Source organism: Bactrocera oleae, chromosome 4, assembly GCF_042242935.1.
Source record: "Bactrocera oleae isolate idBacOlea1 chromosome 4, idBacOlea1, whole genome shotgun sequence".
Classification (NCBI taxonomy): Eukaryota; Metazoa; Arthropoda; class Insecta; order Diptera; family Tephritidae; genus Bactrocera; species Bactrocera oleae.
Window position 1 is genome coordinate 55,305,343 of NC_091538.1, and position 16,840 is coordinate 55,322,182.

At 33.1% G+C, this 16,840-nt stretch overlaps 2 protein-coding genes across 10 annotated transcripts in view; both read right to left on the reverse strand.

The window, feature by feature from the left end:
• Lpin (phosphatidate phosphatase LPIN) overlaps positions 1-16,840 on the reverse strand; it is a 55,521-nt gene that overhangs the window by 19,264 nt on the left and 19,417 nt on the right. For 5 of the 6 annotated variants that reach the window (XM_036363395.2, XM_036363391.2, XM_070107683.1 and 2 more), the window contains exon 1: positions 2,816-3,248. The exons of the other annotated variant lie outside the window; for it this stretch is intronic. The gene's annotated coding sequence lies outside the window, so the exon portion shown is untranslated. Of the gene's footprint in view, positions 1-2,815; positions 3,249-16,840 lie in introns of those variants that run through there. 6 annotated transcript variants of the gene reach the window in all.
• Positions 6,319-11,923, reverse strand: kermit (PDZ domain-containing protein GIPC-like protein kermit). 4 transcript variants are annotated; one of them, XM_014239394.3, is made up of 2 exons: positions 11,805-11,923; positions 6,319-8,016 (listed from the first exon to the last, which is right to left on the reverse strand). In XM_014239394.3, the coding sequence occupies exon 2, from the start codon at positions 7,928-7,930 to the stop codon at positions 6,893-6,895; it is 1,038 nt and encodes a 345-aa protein (XP_014094869.1). In that variant the 5' UTR covers positions 7,931-8,016; positions 11,805-11,923; the 3' UTR covers positions 6,319-6,892. The 4 variants fall into 4 exon arrangements, with proteins under 4 accessions (XP_014094869.1, XP_014094870.1, XP_014094875.1 ...); XM_014239395.3 differs by lacking the exon at positions 11,805-11,923 and adding an exon at positions 10,062-10,199; XM_014239400.3 differs by lacking the exon at positions 11,805-11,923 and adding an exon at positions 9,976-10,098.

Sequence of the window (16,840 nt, forward strand, 5' to 3'; positions counted from 1 at the left end):
AAAATTTAGTATCTCTAAAATTAAGCACCCTATAAAAACATAATTATTTTTATTTTCCGTACTCTTTAGACGATTTTCTCTGAACCTTCTTTACAGACAACATTTCAACCACTGAATTTCGGTTAAACATTTTCTTAATGGCATTCACAACTTCTTTGTTTTGTCCAACCTTTGTCTTTCGACAAGCTCGATTTCATTAACCGCAGTAAGGTACCACACGCTTGTAATGTAAACACCGAACATGGCTTAAATCGCACGATGCGTGTAGTGTGTTATGCACTGTTTGTAATTGAGTTAACCCATCACGTCGCCCTCTTTTCGTTTGTACTACAAGACTTTATGGTGTGATTTCGGTCTCTCTGTTTGTATGGCACATGAGAAAATCACGCCATCTGTAGCGGTTTGGGCAACTTTCACCGCTCCACCGACAGCTAAAACCGGCAAAATTGAATGCGGAATTATTTCGCATGTCGAATTAAATGAAAAAGAGCACATCTAAATAAATATGTATTAATGTGTGTGAAGATTTGTATATAGGTATAAGCATGTGCCTAGGCATAATTATGAACGTTTTTTGTTATTTTGTTTCGCGAATTCCGCCTGCGGCATGGAAAGACAAATGCCTACGAATACACTTTAAAATTAATAATTCATAATATTTGTTATTAAATAGTGTGAAAAATATACAGTTATGTTATTGTGAAATTGCTAATTTCGGTTAATTTAAAATTAATTATATTTCGTACATTTGAGTAGAATCTTAGATAAGCTAATTAGAATATGGTTGGTTTTATCTTTATGTTTTCTTTCTTACAAAAGTTGAATATTTTTCAAAGACAAATAATCCGTATAAAAATTTAAATTTGCAAAAATTACCATTTTTCTAAAAAAAAAATGGTTAGTTGCTATGCTTTTCAATGAATAACGTAACAAAATAAAATAATTCGCAAAAAAAATTAGCAAACTAAAATGTGACCTTATTTTTTATGTCCAAAAAAGAAATGATATAAGAAAAAATTGCTAGAACCATGTTTATAGATTACTCGTTTTAAATAATTTTATTACAAAACAGCGCTATTGGTCAAATATTTTAATTAAAAGCTACCCAAACTTATTTGAATGATTTTTAACAGATACGTTTCTAAATTAAAAAAATTAAAACAGTGAATTTTTTATCTTTTACTTCAAAAGTTCTTTTTTTTTTTCATTTCTTCTCAATAAAAATTTTAGTTTTGTTTTAATTTAATTTTGAATTTTTTTTATGAATTTGAAATATTGTTCTTTATTAAAAACTTTAACTTTTAATACATAAACATTGTTTTTTTTATTTGTTCCCAATAAAAATTTTAGTTTCTGTTTTACTTTAATTAAAAAATTTTGTTTAACGAATTTTATACATTTTTTTTCATTAAAAACTTTCATTTTTATACCCTAAATAGAGTATATGCCATTAAGTTTGTGACACCCAAAAGCAAGCGTCAGAGACCGATAAAATATATATGTATGTATGTATATAGATGATCAGCGTGATGAGATGATTTGATTTAGCCATGCCCGTCTGCTATCTGTCTGTCTGTATATACGCGAACTAGTCCCGCCAGTTTTTGAGATATTGATCCGATTTGTGATTAATTCTTCTTACCAAGAAGCTGCTCATTTGTCGGAACCACCACTATAGCATATAGCTGCCGTACAAACTGACCGAACAATATAAAGTTCTTGTATGGGAATTTTTTTATTTATGTTTTGTTAATTTTTTTTTTTTAATTTCATTTTCAAAAACGAACGTTATATAAACATATAATAAATGTGAATGTATTTCTGCATCCAAGTGTGTGCACACAAATTTTATTGCTTCCCGCCGAATCATCTGTTTCGTAACGTACAAAATGCCGCTAATGAACAATACACAGAGAGTCAAAGCCTATAAAAAGAAAATTGTAACATTGTTGTTGCTAAGGTTTGCTCAAGCAGGCACAGTTGCATACAAACATACGAGTCTCTGTTATGTGAGTATGCCTCAGCACACAAGCTAAGCTTCTTCCCCCACAAAAGCCGCGCCAACAAGTCGCCAAACAAAAACTCAAAATGACAACGAATCATATTGAGATATTGAGAGTGGCGACAAACAGAACTAACGAAAAACTACACACACTATCAAAAGTAACTACCAGCACGTTATGTTTATTGCTTCTTTACTTAAATGAATGACCCTCGAAGGTGATCCGGGATTTTTAGATTAGACATGCATAGTTCCCGCTGCTTTTGGTAGCCAAAGGTGAATACAGGAGAGATGAGAGAGAGAGAGAGAAAACAAATATGTTTATATGGTAATATGTTTCTATGGCAGTTTGTACCAAACGAACCTTCAATTTGCCAGCACAAATAAACAAATAATGAATATTACTAAACAACACTAACGACCATCTAGCAAGCCGTTCAAGCAGTATCAAAGTCCATTTGGCGCTGAGTCGTATGCCAGACCAAGAAAAAGACACAAGACACGAGCAGCAAAAAAAATAATAAAAGTAATAATAATACAACGCTAATAAAACAGCACGAGAACCGAACATTGTGTCAGAGGATAGGCGATTCTTCGAATGCCCAGCACAGTCTCTTTTGGTCACTTCTACCGGGAGATGTCTCGAACGCCTCCACAAAATTGCTTGCCAATATGCTTTTGAAGGCGATTTCTTTTCATTTTTATTTTGGCTGGCGATTTCTGTATCCAACTAAACTTCCTTTGTTCTTAATAGAGTCTATGCAATATGGATATGGTTTCTTAACACAATTTTATCTATTAACGGTGGTTTACCTTTTTTATGGTTGGAAATTTGACTTTCGCTTTTTGTTCCTTTGTATCTTTTACTTTCTTTCACTTTGTCTTATTTCATTTAGTTCACATTTAGATATTCTTATTGCACCAGAGCAATAATTAATTTAGACAACTTTAGCAAGTATGGCTGGCTGGCTTGTCTTCCATACACATACAAATTTACTTATATTTTGCTTTTACTTTACACTTTAGACCTTTGCCTTTAGTTATTTCACTACAAAGATTCTTTAAATATTTTCGTTGCTTTGTTGAAACATTGATTTCACAATTTCATGATTTCCGTTCTACTAAGTTACTTAAATGTTATTGTTTTCTTATGTATACTTTTTTCAATAACTTTTATATTTTCCGCCTTGTAGGCCTTTCTTTTTTTGTAGTTGCTCCGACAAGTGCGATTTGTAGACTGAAGCTTGCGTCTAGTAGCGTCGAGTCATATAATCTGGCAGCCAACGAGCGAAACCGCTGACAGCTAGCCAACCAAGCACACCACCTCAGCAGGGAGAACGATAATCAAATTAACCCATGCATACATAACTACTTATCTGTCATGTGAGAGCGCTTTTGAGAACGCTTAAGTTATGGTATGCGTTTGTTTCTGCGTGGTGGCTTGATTCGGAGGGGGGAAACAAATGGTCACAAAAAATGAAAGACAAACCACTTGGAAGGGTATCAGCAGAAGTAAAAACTATTGCAATATTTAGTGTGAAAATGAGAACTTTAAGAGTGAAGGTTCCAAAGCTTTTGCTATTGAGCACTTCATGCTCTGAGGATCGACGTACGCTAAATACTCAGTAAATTTTAAAGAGTTTTGAAAAACCATTTTCTCTTATTATAAGTTCCACATTTTTATATTCCCTACATTTTGATGTCACAGCGAAATACGTAATAGAGAATAAAAAAAAAACAACTATGTGCGTTGATTCTCTAAACGCTTACGAGTACGTCAATATGCATCTAAAAGAAAGGTTGGAAAGATAAGGGTCCAACATGAACACTAATGATGATTAGAAATAGAAATATCGCAAAAAATAATTGTTAACCCCCTTTCTAATTATTGTATACCGACCATGAATCGAGCAAATGTACGACGTGGCAACTCATGTTAGAATATATTCTAACATCCCAATTTCTCAGTGGAAGTGCTGGAAGAAATTTCTTTTGTCATCTTGTAAAGGGTTACTGTCATAATTTCAACATAATCGGAAATTAAGAAGAACATTATCTCTCGGTGATTCGAGTTTTGTTTTGGAACTGAAATTAAAAATTGCTTTAAGGTTGCATACGGTGTTTCTTCTCCTTAGCTGACCACCGCCAAAAAAATTGATCTTCACCAGAACGCTTGTCGGTTTTTAATGAAACATGCTCAGTCGTACCGATAACAGCTACCATGGAGAATAACGTGACAACAGTCTGCGATTGAGAAACCGCCGATTGAGGGTGCGCGTGATGAGACAGTGGGTATCTTAAAAGGCCATGTGCGTTATAACCTGCATGTTGCTGCCACATTTGTAAACTCCGGAAAACAAGTGCAACCGTGAGACCACTTTACAGCAGTGTTTGAATCAGTCACAATCCGAGAGAGTTTCTTTACTGGTAGATACCAGACACCAAGGAACAGTCGAAACAGTGGACTACTCCTGGTTCAAGTACTTGGTATAAATGCATAAAGTCTAAGTATTATTTTATAAGGGTTAAAAATTAATGTCATTTAACCATTATAGAAGGTCTCAACATTAGACAAATATCCAACCCTAAATTTAATATAAATCCGTGTACCTTGTTGCGCAGAATTGTTATATAGCCATACAGCAGATATGGCTTATATATATAAGGGATTTTGGTATCTCTTATACAAACGATTTCTTCTTTTTTTCTTCAAAATTCCGCATTCTCGACGTCCTCTCGATAGAGAAGTCAGTATCCACTAAATACTCTATAACAAACAAGGCTAAAGTACAAGTGGATACTGAATGAGCAAACTCCAAAATACCTCCCTCTAGCAAATCAAGCTGCTCGGAATCGGGTGAAAACAAGCGACAATCGATAGCGTGTCCAAGAAGAAGAGTCCCCAATATTGTCCACATAACGAATATATGTATATCTGTCCTCTGATTTTTATATCCTGAACAGGGTATAGAAAGTTTGCCACGAAGTTTGCAACACACGTCGGAGATCCAATAAAGTATGTAAGTATGGTATATAAATGATCAGCGTGACGAGCTGAGTCGATTAAGCTATGTCCGTTTGTCTGTTAGATATCAATTTGAAATTTTGCATGCGTTCTATTCTCCCCAAGAAGCGGCGCATTTGTCGGAACCGCCAATATCGGACCACTATAGCATATATCTGCCATATAAACTGACCGATCAAAATCAAGTTCTTGTATGTAAAACTGTATTATTTGATACATTATATTCACGAATTTTGGCATGGATTATTGTCCAAGGCAGCGATACAATCTCGGAATAACCGGTTCAGATTGGACCAATACAGCATATACATATGTAGCTGCCGTACAAACTGATCGCTTAAAATCAAGACTCTATTGGAAAACTGATTTATTTGCCAAAATATCATTTACGAAATTTGGCATAGATTATAGTCCAAGGCAGCGCTACAATCTCGGAACAAATTGTTCAGATCGGGTCAGTGAAGCATATAGCCGCCATACAAACTGATCGATCAAAATCAAGATAAAGATCTTTTTATGCCCTTTTATGATATAAGAAATGCCCCTGTGAATTATATTTTTTTTTGTTTATTATACGATTTTTTAGACAGCTCAAAATCTTTAGTCGTAATTTATGCCCATGATCTATCAAGTGATAGAATTTTTCAAAACTCGACTTTGACATATTACTTTACCAACAGCTAGGACTTTTACCATACATTACTTAATCATACATACTTACATATGTATATTGAAGAAATTTAAGTTTATAGAAAATAAATATTAGTTCTCGAAACATCAATAAATAACCTTGTGGGTATTTTTTTTATTAACTTTTGTCTAGCGCAAAATCATATAGAATTCGCATTACGCTTTGTAAAAGAATTTTTCTACAGTACACATTTGTCTGCTAAATGAAAAAAGTTTGTATTTCTTCCATTCATCGCACAAATTTAACGTACATAAATTAGTCACGCGAAAACATTGCACATTTGTGAGCATCAATGAACTGAACTTGGTGAGGAAATGCCCGGCCATGTCAACGCCTACGAGTGAAAATTTTGCGGAAAATTTGGATAAGAGCCAAAAAACAAGGCAATTTGCCGTCTCTATGCAAATGTAAGAACAACAAAACTTTGAAAATTAAGCAAAAATGAATAAAGTATAGTATGTGGGTTTAAAGTGCGATTAGCACGTGGTATACGAACGAAAGGAAAAACAGAAACTTACCAGCACAACTTAATCGTGAAAACAAATAAATATCCACAAATTTGCAAATAAATTTGTGCAAAAATAAAAAGATGTAGGCAAATTAATATATGTAAATATTGCTTTTGTTGTTTTATTTGTATTTTTACACACTCCGCTTGAACAGATTTTTTTTGCTTCGACAATTCTTGTTTGAAATATGCGCTTTTATAAACTACATACATATAATATATTAATTAGCTGGTATATTTAAACGAATATATAATATGATAAATACATATATTTACATACGTACATATGTATATATATATGTAAATATATATAAATTGGCAAAAACAGCTTACGTACAAATTTATTTATTTTTTTCAATTATCCTTTCAAATACATATTTTATTTATCATTAATATTAAGAAAATATCAATAATAGCATGGATTGGTATAACAAACAAAATGCGCATTTATTATAAATACTTTAAAATAAATACATTGATATGCCACCCGACTTTCAAAATAGTAAAAAATACCGTAATTTTTTTTAAACTATACTCTTTAAATTTGCATATTCTTTTAACATTACTCTCTCGCTCTTTCCTGTCTACACTCTTCAAGGTCACTAACTTAATTCGTCTACTGAGAGGCCTCTAGTATATAATTATTTCAAAATTGTAGGCACACTTTTAGTTCTTCGCCGTTTTCCGGCGTCTGGCATCCGTTACAGCACCCCATAGTTCGATAATGAAGTCATCGGTAAAGCCAAACGACTCCAAATCGGAATTGTCGATAGCCTCCGCAAAGTCCATGGAATTCGATTTGTTCGCACCCAAATCCCAAATTTGTGTCGCCAATTCGGTGTCATTTATGCCCATAAACGATTCTAACAAATTATTGATCGCTTCAATGCCCGATTGCGTTGACTCGTCGAATTTGTCCTCGATCTCTACATTACCGTTCGCCTTAAATCGTAATGTCTCCTTGCCACTGCCATAGCCACGTCCCGAGGGCGCTCTCGATTGTGTACGCGGACCGATTCCCTGGAAACCGCTCTTCATCGGTTCCACCAATCGTAACGTGAATGTGGTGCCGGTAGGTATATCCTTTAGCAGACGTGCGACTTCGTAATGTCGCTTACCCACCATAGTGATATCATTCAACTTTTCAATATGATCACCGACGCTAATGTGTTCAATGCGATCGATGACCGAACCCTCTTTAATGCGCTTAATGAATGCATAACCCGCGCCATTATCTGTTATGGTTAAGCCGAGCGCATCCTCCGATTTTACGATCTCAATCTCTTTCGGTCGCCCCTTTCGATGCGCGAATATAAAATCATCCAGTCCGATTTGACCGCCCAGCAGTTTTGTCATGTCTACTTTGTGTGAATTCAAAGTGCAGAAAAGTATCTCCTCGACAGGTATGTCGTAGCACTCGGCGATCTTTTTATAGAGCTCTCGTACACTTGCGAAGCCGGTTATCAAACCAGTTGGACTGCCATGCGCCAGTTGACAGTGGAATATTAGTTGTGGTTTGGGAATGTATGGGTCGTTGCGGTTATTCGCATTACTGCTACCATTCATGGTGGTGGCTTTACCATTGGCCGTTGTGTTATTGTTGTCGTTGTATGTGTTGCCTCCCGTGGCAGTAGAAGCGGCATTTGTAGATGGATCGGAATCTGTTCTACCGAATTTTGGACCCTTTTTTGAAAACAGCGGCATAGCGAAATGTTCCCGAAAATGTTGAACTTAGTTTACTCTCTCTCCTTCTCCCCCTATCTCTCTCTGTGACGGATTGGCTTTTGTATCTGTTTGTGGAGAGAAGTGAGGTTTTTAACAAAAAGTTTGCTTCGTATTTTATTGCTAGTGTTAGGTTAGTTTAGTTAATAACATCACCTGTGTTGGGTATGTGTTTTATATATTAGGATTTAGTAATTTTCTTTGTTAACTCTTGTATTTTTTGTTAAAATAGTGGTTTGCACGTATGGAGAGTAAAAATTATACTGAATTTTGCGAATTATATATGTATAATATATTATTTTTCTAAATTTTTACCTAAGCGAATTTAAAGACAGTTCAAAGACGCCACGTTCAGTTTGGGGTTCGATCTTGAAATATATAAGCCTTAGTTTCTTCCTTATTTGATCTTAAATTATCTTTGAATATAAGATCCCGAACAGTGGACTCGCGGCTTGTCCATTTATTTTTTTTTCACACAAAACTAAGCTGTGCAAAAAAAAACGTTAACCGTTTCAAATAAAAAAGTTTTCTATATAAGGAAAACTTGATTTGGATCGATCAGTTTGTATGGCAGCTATATTCTATAGGGTGAACTCGGAAAGACACAGACATGGCTAAATCGACTAAGTTCGTCCCGCTGATAATTTATATATATACTTTATATATAAATACTTGTACATATTAGGTTTCCTTCTGAGTATTAGAGATATTAGGCCAAACTTAATATTCTCTGTTTAGGGTATAAAAAATTTCGGGTGTGTTCTTTTGAACCTGCCAATTAAGGAGTCACACTTTGATTCTTTCGCCTTGGAAATTTCCTTTGAAACCGATATTTTATTGTAGTTTCTAGTTATTACTATTATGCTTTAATGGAGTGGCTCGTGGTAATTTGTAGCCCTGATAAGAATTGTAGTTTATCTCCGATCATCGCAAACAAAGGTATGAAAGTATGACGTGCTACCTAATGTTAGAGTGCTTACATGAAAATTTGTGCTCAAGCAAAGCGAGTAATTCTTAATTGAAATTGATTTAGCATAATTCATATTTTGATAGAAATCAAGTTATTTCAGAAATATTTCAGTTCTCGTAGTTTTAACTCAGCTTACTCAGAGTTGTCTAGAATAGTATAATCATACATTAAAATATATCAGTAAACAGAAGATATCTTTTATGCCAGTAAATAAAAAAATTTAATAATTTTGCCTTTTATAATTTAAATATTTTTATTTGATTTGACCTTTTATAATTTATTTATAATATTTTCTGTATTTTCTGAAATGAGCTATTTTTCTAATTTTTCATAACTTTTTATGAGGATCTGGGGCGATATAGTCCGGTTACTATGGTTGCTAGCATACACCTTGCTTTCCTAATAACTCCATAACAAAGAACCATCAGAATCAAGTTGAACTTCTCTTGTGGAGATATAGCTGGTCAGTCAATACAAACTAATTTCACAATATGTTCGACGATATACGATGATTTGAGTTAATACATTGTTTACAATCGATATTAAATATGGCGCAAGCTGTAGTAATGTTCTGAGATAAATTAACATCTTAGGCTCCTACTGATTCATTCAGAGTTTGATCATTTCATTTGGTCAAAGTACTCTCCATAAGTTCACAAACCACTCTTGTATATTAGCCACTAGTTATAAAACTACCCAAAACCATATATTTTAGTTAAATATATCTTAAATCACTTTTTATTAGTTAAAACCATAACCATAGTAAATGTTATTGGTAGGTATGCATGTATATATACAAATGTTGCAACATATGCTCGGTGATGATTAGTTTTCGCATAATGCCACTTCTTGTTTTATTTATTTTCATTTTCTTTTTCACCATAACTACGTGTGCGATAATATGATAATAAGTGAGGTTAAATCATATCACTCAGTAGCTACATATGATTCATTATAACAAATACAAGTGTAAATTCTTGTTTTAAATGTAATACAAACACCATAAATTCTTTGAATTTTAATAATGAGAAATTACTAATTTAATTTGAACACGCACTGATCACACTTTCTCTTTTATCTAATTTAGGCATTAAATATAATTAATTCAATTTAAATACACAATTTGAGGACAGATATACGTACGGCTCGCTAAAAACGGCACTTCTGGCATTTAGAGACGACAGAAAATGCTACGTCGCTTTGCCAGCATTTCATGAATGTCTTATCGAGAATTGCGTGAAAAGACGATAAGACTTCTTAGAGAACGGGCGCAATAAGGAACAATGTGATAGATAAGCGGCAAGACATGCAGCACACTCACGCCTTTCCAGCGGCCGGGAGTGTACATTGGGGTACCGAATATAAGTATGTACATACATTAATGTATATGTGAACATTAATATGAATATTAGGGTGGGTAAAAAAAAACGAATGTTTTGTTCACTTTATACTCTAAAAAATTGGTTGATATACACCTCTAAGAAAGGCTCTCCAAGTATGAGCTCTTTATTGTAACGGAAAGGTCAGCTGCCTAATATAAAATTTTCTTATTATCAGAAAAATTCATATCTGGCTTCCAACTACTTGAAAAATATTTCGTTTCTTAGATTTTATAGGAATTTGAATGCTCAAAATGGTCTCGTAAACCTAACCGTTTAAAAGATATTAACGGTTGAATATTGAATATAAATTTTTTTTTTTGAATTTTATAACTCAAAGAAAAAGATTATTTTTAAATTACAAAGCTCATAGTCTTGCAGGAAATTTACTGCTCTACCAAAAATTGCCTCTTTTTTGTCTTTCTTTATGTTTGTTTTTTGTGTTTTCCTTTGGTAGGCATTAATGTTTGACGATGAATATCTCGTAAACGCTTAACTTAATCGAAAAATTATATATATATCATTTTTGTAGAATAGAAAATTTCCTTCAAGACTTAGAGGTTTGCAATTTAAAATCACGAAGCGAAGAAAAAAACATTTGGGTTTTGGTCCACCCTAATATACATATATGGTATACTACCAGACTGCAAATATGTTAGTATTTTTTGGTAGTAGTAGCATTGTTTATGGTAACCCCAAATTTGAGAGTAGCAATTGAAAGAGAGCCCACTTGAAGAGTGATATCACGATAACAGAAACAATAATGAGTAGAAAATAGTATTATCGCTGCACTTTCCAGTTTAGGTTTATTTTAGAACTGAAGTGTGGAGCAAATAAGTTAAAAATACTTTAAAGAATAACGAAGTTTGTTCGGCTAGTTTCAGCCTGTTAAGTCGTCTACTTTCGCTCTATTTCTTTTGGTAAAACAAACTCATACATTTTTGTCATGGATATGAGTCTTATCATAAAATTTCTTTACGAAAAATCAATAGAACTTTAAGTTATTATTTATATTTTTTAATCATGTGTGTAAAAAGTTTCTGGAATACTTTTTGGGAATTATGCTGATGAAAATTTTAGACCGTTTCCATTATTTTATAGCTCATATATAGTCAAGGAACATCTAAGCATTACATTGATAGGTTATGTTTATCACAACAAATTGAAATTTGAGATAGGTGGACAGCTATGACAACTACAAAAACTTGAATTCTTATTCAACCCGTTGGATATTAGAATAAATTTTCTGTATCACCGAATATAGATATTCCAAAGTATTATAGTAGGCCAACGATTCCGAAATCTATCGCTGTGATCAGAGAAGAATTCAACATTTGAATAACCAAAGAAATAGCATAGCAGTTCAATTGATTATAACATATAACAGTTTTTAGTATCACAAATATTCAGCAATTTCTCACTATTGCTTCACAATTTTTGTAGAACACTTTTTTTTCAATATAGAAGACCTTTTTTAAGAAATGCATACACACGAGTATGAGTTAACCTTAGTACTATATATCCTTGAGATGCTCGTCACAAATCCTTATAAATATTTTGGTGAATACTTCAACTAATTTTTATTTTCTTATTAATTTTTTAAACACAAAAAATTTTAATTGTCATACAATAATAAAAAAATTCACAACTAACTTGACATTTTTTTTTATTTTTCTCATTTGTTTTTACATAGAAATTGATTAATTACGCATTGTTTGATAAAGATTGTTATGTAGAGTTTATGTGGCAGTTATGACAATTATGACAGAAACGGTAAGTTGCCATCATTTTGATTACTCATACTTGTACTAGCATAATAAAAAATATAATCACGAATTCAATTGATAAGGAATTGTAATGTAGTATAAAAGAAACACTTTGAAACATATACAATATATTATAACACTGCTATTACAAAATCGTAAAAATATGAAAAGAAAAATTGAGAAAACTTATAGAGAAAACAGCACTTAAATATATTATAGTAAGTTTATCGAGAGGTATTCTCTTTTCATCGTTCTATGATAAATACTAATATTCAAGTAATTGAAGTGATTTTTCTACCCAAAATGGTAGTTAATATCAAATTATGATTTCATTTTTGCTAGTACTTTTCAAGAAGAATATGCCAAAATCGATCCGACGTGGAAGAAGGTCGATCTCTCGCAGCATCCATTACAATAAAAAATTGTATTTATTTTATTCTAATCCCTGTTATTATATAAGAATAGACACAAAAAGCGAAACATGAAGAAAGAGTAGTCATTGTTTTTATACAACGGGACTAATTTTTTGGAACAAACTTAGTTAATCCTCCAGTTTTTCATTTTGTATGAGCTTTTACTGGACTTTGACTAATAGGCATTCATGCGGTAAGGCTTACACTTACACACTTACTCCTTCATTGTTCAGGTTTTGTTTAAATCTCCGCAGTCATACTTTCTGCGAACCAGCAGAGATAGCCGAAACTGATATAAGTCGAATCAGGAAATGAAGGCGTGCGTGAGACTCAAAGCGTTTGGTTGGTTATGAGGGTCTTTGCGATTATTATATAAGAAATATATCAGCATTTCAGGCTGTCCAAGTGAGATTCGTGTTGGCGATTGTAACAGAATCGGCAGAACTTTAACCTAACCTCTCATAACATAACTATAAAGTACCTCCTTAGAGTAGCTACATAACTTCTGGATATTCCGTCAGTTGAATTTATAAACCTCTTGACGATTTTTTTCAACGCATAATTTGAGGTTGTTGTGACTTCCAGGTAAACTTTTGTCTCAAATGACACGTTCTTTTCTTTGCAATATCGCCGTGGATAAAAGTGTATCCAGAAACAGAAGGCTCTTAAGAAACAACGCATGGAGATTTTAAAGAATTTTTTATCAACTCTGAATTCATGAGACAAATTCTACAAACCAGACAAGATGTGTCGGTAAAGAGACTTTTTTTCCAACCCTCAAAGCACTTAAGAAAGTAATTTTTTGTGATCTTGTTCAGCTCCTTCTTCGATGCAGTTTTTATCTCCTCAATCGTAGCGCAGCGTCGTCCTCTTTAACTTTGAGAAAAATAAGTCAATAGGAAGCCAAGTCTGGGGAATACGGTGGCTGCGGCGCATCAGATAATATTCTCTGTTGACCGTACGACTCTTTGGAAGAACTTATGATCCAAGACGCTCTGCAATCGAAGGAAATTGTGAGCAAAACCTTCACATTCGAGCGAACTTGACGTGCTTTTTTCGGTCTTAGCTCATGCGGCAGCTTCCATTGGGATGATTGAGCTTTGGTTTCGACGTCTTAACAATAATCCCATGATTCCTCACCAGTATATTTGTTTCACTTGTATATATAATATTATGGTGAGAAAATTTTAGTGTTTATTATTGCTTATGTTTAAATATTTTAATTACTCTTAATTACGCCAAAAACTAAGGCGTACGTGCCTAAATATATTGAATTAACAAAAGCATAAATATCTTAAAAATTCCATAACCTGTCGCAGCAATAAATTATAAAATCTAGATATGTATGTAAGAATGTGTATGCATATATCATTTATATATTCAAAAAGAACGAGCCTCTTTTTTATGAGCTTATGACAACAAAACCACAATCGAGATCAAAACAAATACATATAAATATAAAACGTACATAAATACACACGTATACACAAAGGTATACATATGTACATATGTATATATTTGACACACACCTCCGCGCACCAAAAACAATATTAAAGCCACGCGTTGGAGCAAATAGATCCTCAAGGTCACTTACTGAAAGATTAACAACATTGACGCAAGGTTCAACAACAACAAAGAAAAAAAAACTGGTGCGAATTGTAGCAGAAACGTAAATAAATTATGCAATATACAAAAATATATATATAAGTATATGTATATGTGTATGTGTGTAAATTAGATTAATACAACTACTTTGTAGCCTTTGATAATAAAAAACATCGCACGACACAATACAAGAAAATAGAAGTAGAATTTCATTAAAATGAAATCGTTATAACTTTTGTATGTATGTAAATTTGTTTATACGTAGATGTTATAAAAAGCGCAGGCTTATAGAACGTCAGCAACACTTGCATTAGGCACCTAGGCATTGCGCAAGCAAAGGTTTTTCAACTATGCTCAATGTTATGCGGAAGTATCGACTTGTATTAAAAAACAACAACATTGTTCATATGTTTTTAAACTTTTTCTAGTATTTGCATAACTGTGTTGAAAAAATAAACAATTTAATCGACGCACTTATTGCATAGTCAAAGACCCCTAAACAGGTCGGCAAAAAACAAAATAGGAAGCATACTACATAGGCTGCAAAAGTATGACTTTATTTCCCGACAGAGTATCCATTCAGCGTAATGCATTTGTTGTAACAGGATTTTATAAGTTTCGATATCGGTACGAGTAAAGGTTCCAAACCCTCAAAATAGTTTTTTCATCTTTGCCATTTGGGTGAAATTTTTTACAACGAGCCCCTTTTTGAGTCTGATTAATAGAAAATGTTGCTAGGGGACAAATTTGATGAATATGATTGGTGGGGGACTACTTAACAGCGCAATTCTTCAGTTGATCGGTTGTATCACAAGCCGAAAGAGTTGAAGCGTTTTTTTATAGAACTTGAGAATGTTTGGGCGCGATATCTTGATCGGGTCAAATGCTTTTCAGTGAGGAGACAACATCGAAACTTTGGCACAGACCATTCTGTGCTTTGCAGAATTTGGAATAAGCTCCTTAAAAACGACTTTATCTTAAGAAATTAAAGTGACGTTTGCGAGTTTAATGGTAGACATTTTCCGAGACACCTGTCAATTCAGATTCAGACTAATAATGCTTCTTTGTATTCTCTACTTTCTCTAAGCTTTGTATCTCCAATCCACGACTAATCGAAAGGTAGTGGCACACGCAACCCACTCACTAACCGTCATTCTTACTATCTATTAATGTATTAAAATTTGCTTTAAATTGACTAATTTAGCGCTCAATTGAGCTAAATGTGTCAACTAAAGTGCTTTGAATGAATTGAATAGTTACAGTACAAATATATATGTAAAATAGCAATTGACTTTTTTATTTTATAACTCATGTTAATGAGTTCCATGCGTTTGTGGTGAGATATCAAAAAAAAAAAATTTTTTAGAAAAAACAAAAAACGTACTAAGGATTGTGAGCGAGATGACAATTTTGAGGAGATAACAATTCACGAGACTTGTTAGTGTTATTTATTTGTTTTTTAGAATTATAAACACAATTCCATTCGTTTTGAATTTTTTAAGTGAAAATTTTTTCGGTTTGCATAAAAAAAGGGATATTATTTTTGTGACGGCTTCAATAACAACTTCCGATTTTGGATTCGAAAGCCATTGTTTGCGCCTAAATATTATTATAATTAGGGATTGAAAAGGTATTCAAAGGCAATGTTTAATCAAATATCGGACTGAACGCTTAATCAAAATGTCTAATCGAACGCTTTATGTTAATTCTAAGCAAGGCTTTATTTTTCATTCGAAGCCGATTTTCTTGAAGAAATTGTTAAGCTTTCAGTATCGCGTGATCGCTAATGACGTATGAATATTTATGTGTGCAATTGGAATAATCACGAGCAACTTATCTATCAAATCTACTTATACTTAAGTATGTAAGAGTATGTGACATTTAAATGTTACGTCATTTAAACGTAAACCAGTGAACAGCTTGAGTTCGAAAATTACGTAATAAATTGTGGAATTATGTGTTATGGAAAAATCAAAATCAAAATCATAGCAGGGTGATACACAATCCGTTGTACGTATTTCTACATAATATGAAACAAAGTGAAAAGCTTTGGAACAGGCTAAACTTGAGAAGTACAAATCGGTTGTGTAGGGGCTATATTATTTATACTATTATGAATATAAAACAAGAAACTACGTTAACTTCGGCTGCACCGAAACAATAATACCCTTAAAAGATGAATTTATTAAAGCATAAAAGGGTTTAAAAAGACCTTTATCTTGATTTTGCTCGGTTAGTTTATATGGCAGCTATAAGCTACATATGTATATGGTCCGATCTGTTCGGAGATTGTAGCGTTGGTTTAGACAAAAACTCATGACAAATTTCATGAAGATATATTTTCAAATGAGAAAGTTTTCCATACAGGGATTTGAGTTTGATCGATCAATTTGTATAGCACCTACGTTATATAGTGGCCCGATATCGGCGATTTCGAAAAAAGGGCGCGTTCTTGGGGAGAAAAGGATGTGTGTAAAATTTCCAATCGACATCAGACTTGAACGGATATGGCTAAATTGACCCAGTTCGTCACGCTGAGCATTTAAATATGTACATATTATATGTATACCATACATATAATATTTTATAGGGTCTTCGACGTTTCCTTCTGAGTGTTACAAACTTCATGACAAACTTTATATATTGTACCTTATTGAGCGTATAATTTAGTATTCAAAATTAAAACTTTTTTGTACCCTACTTTTTTTAAACGGGATTTCAACCTTAATAGTCTGAAAATCTGCTGCTTTTTTTTGGAA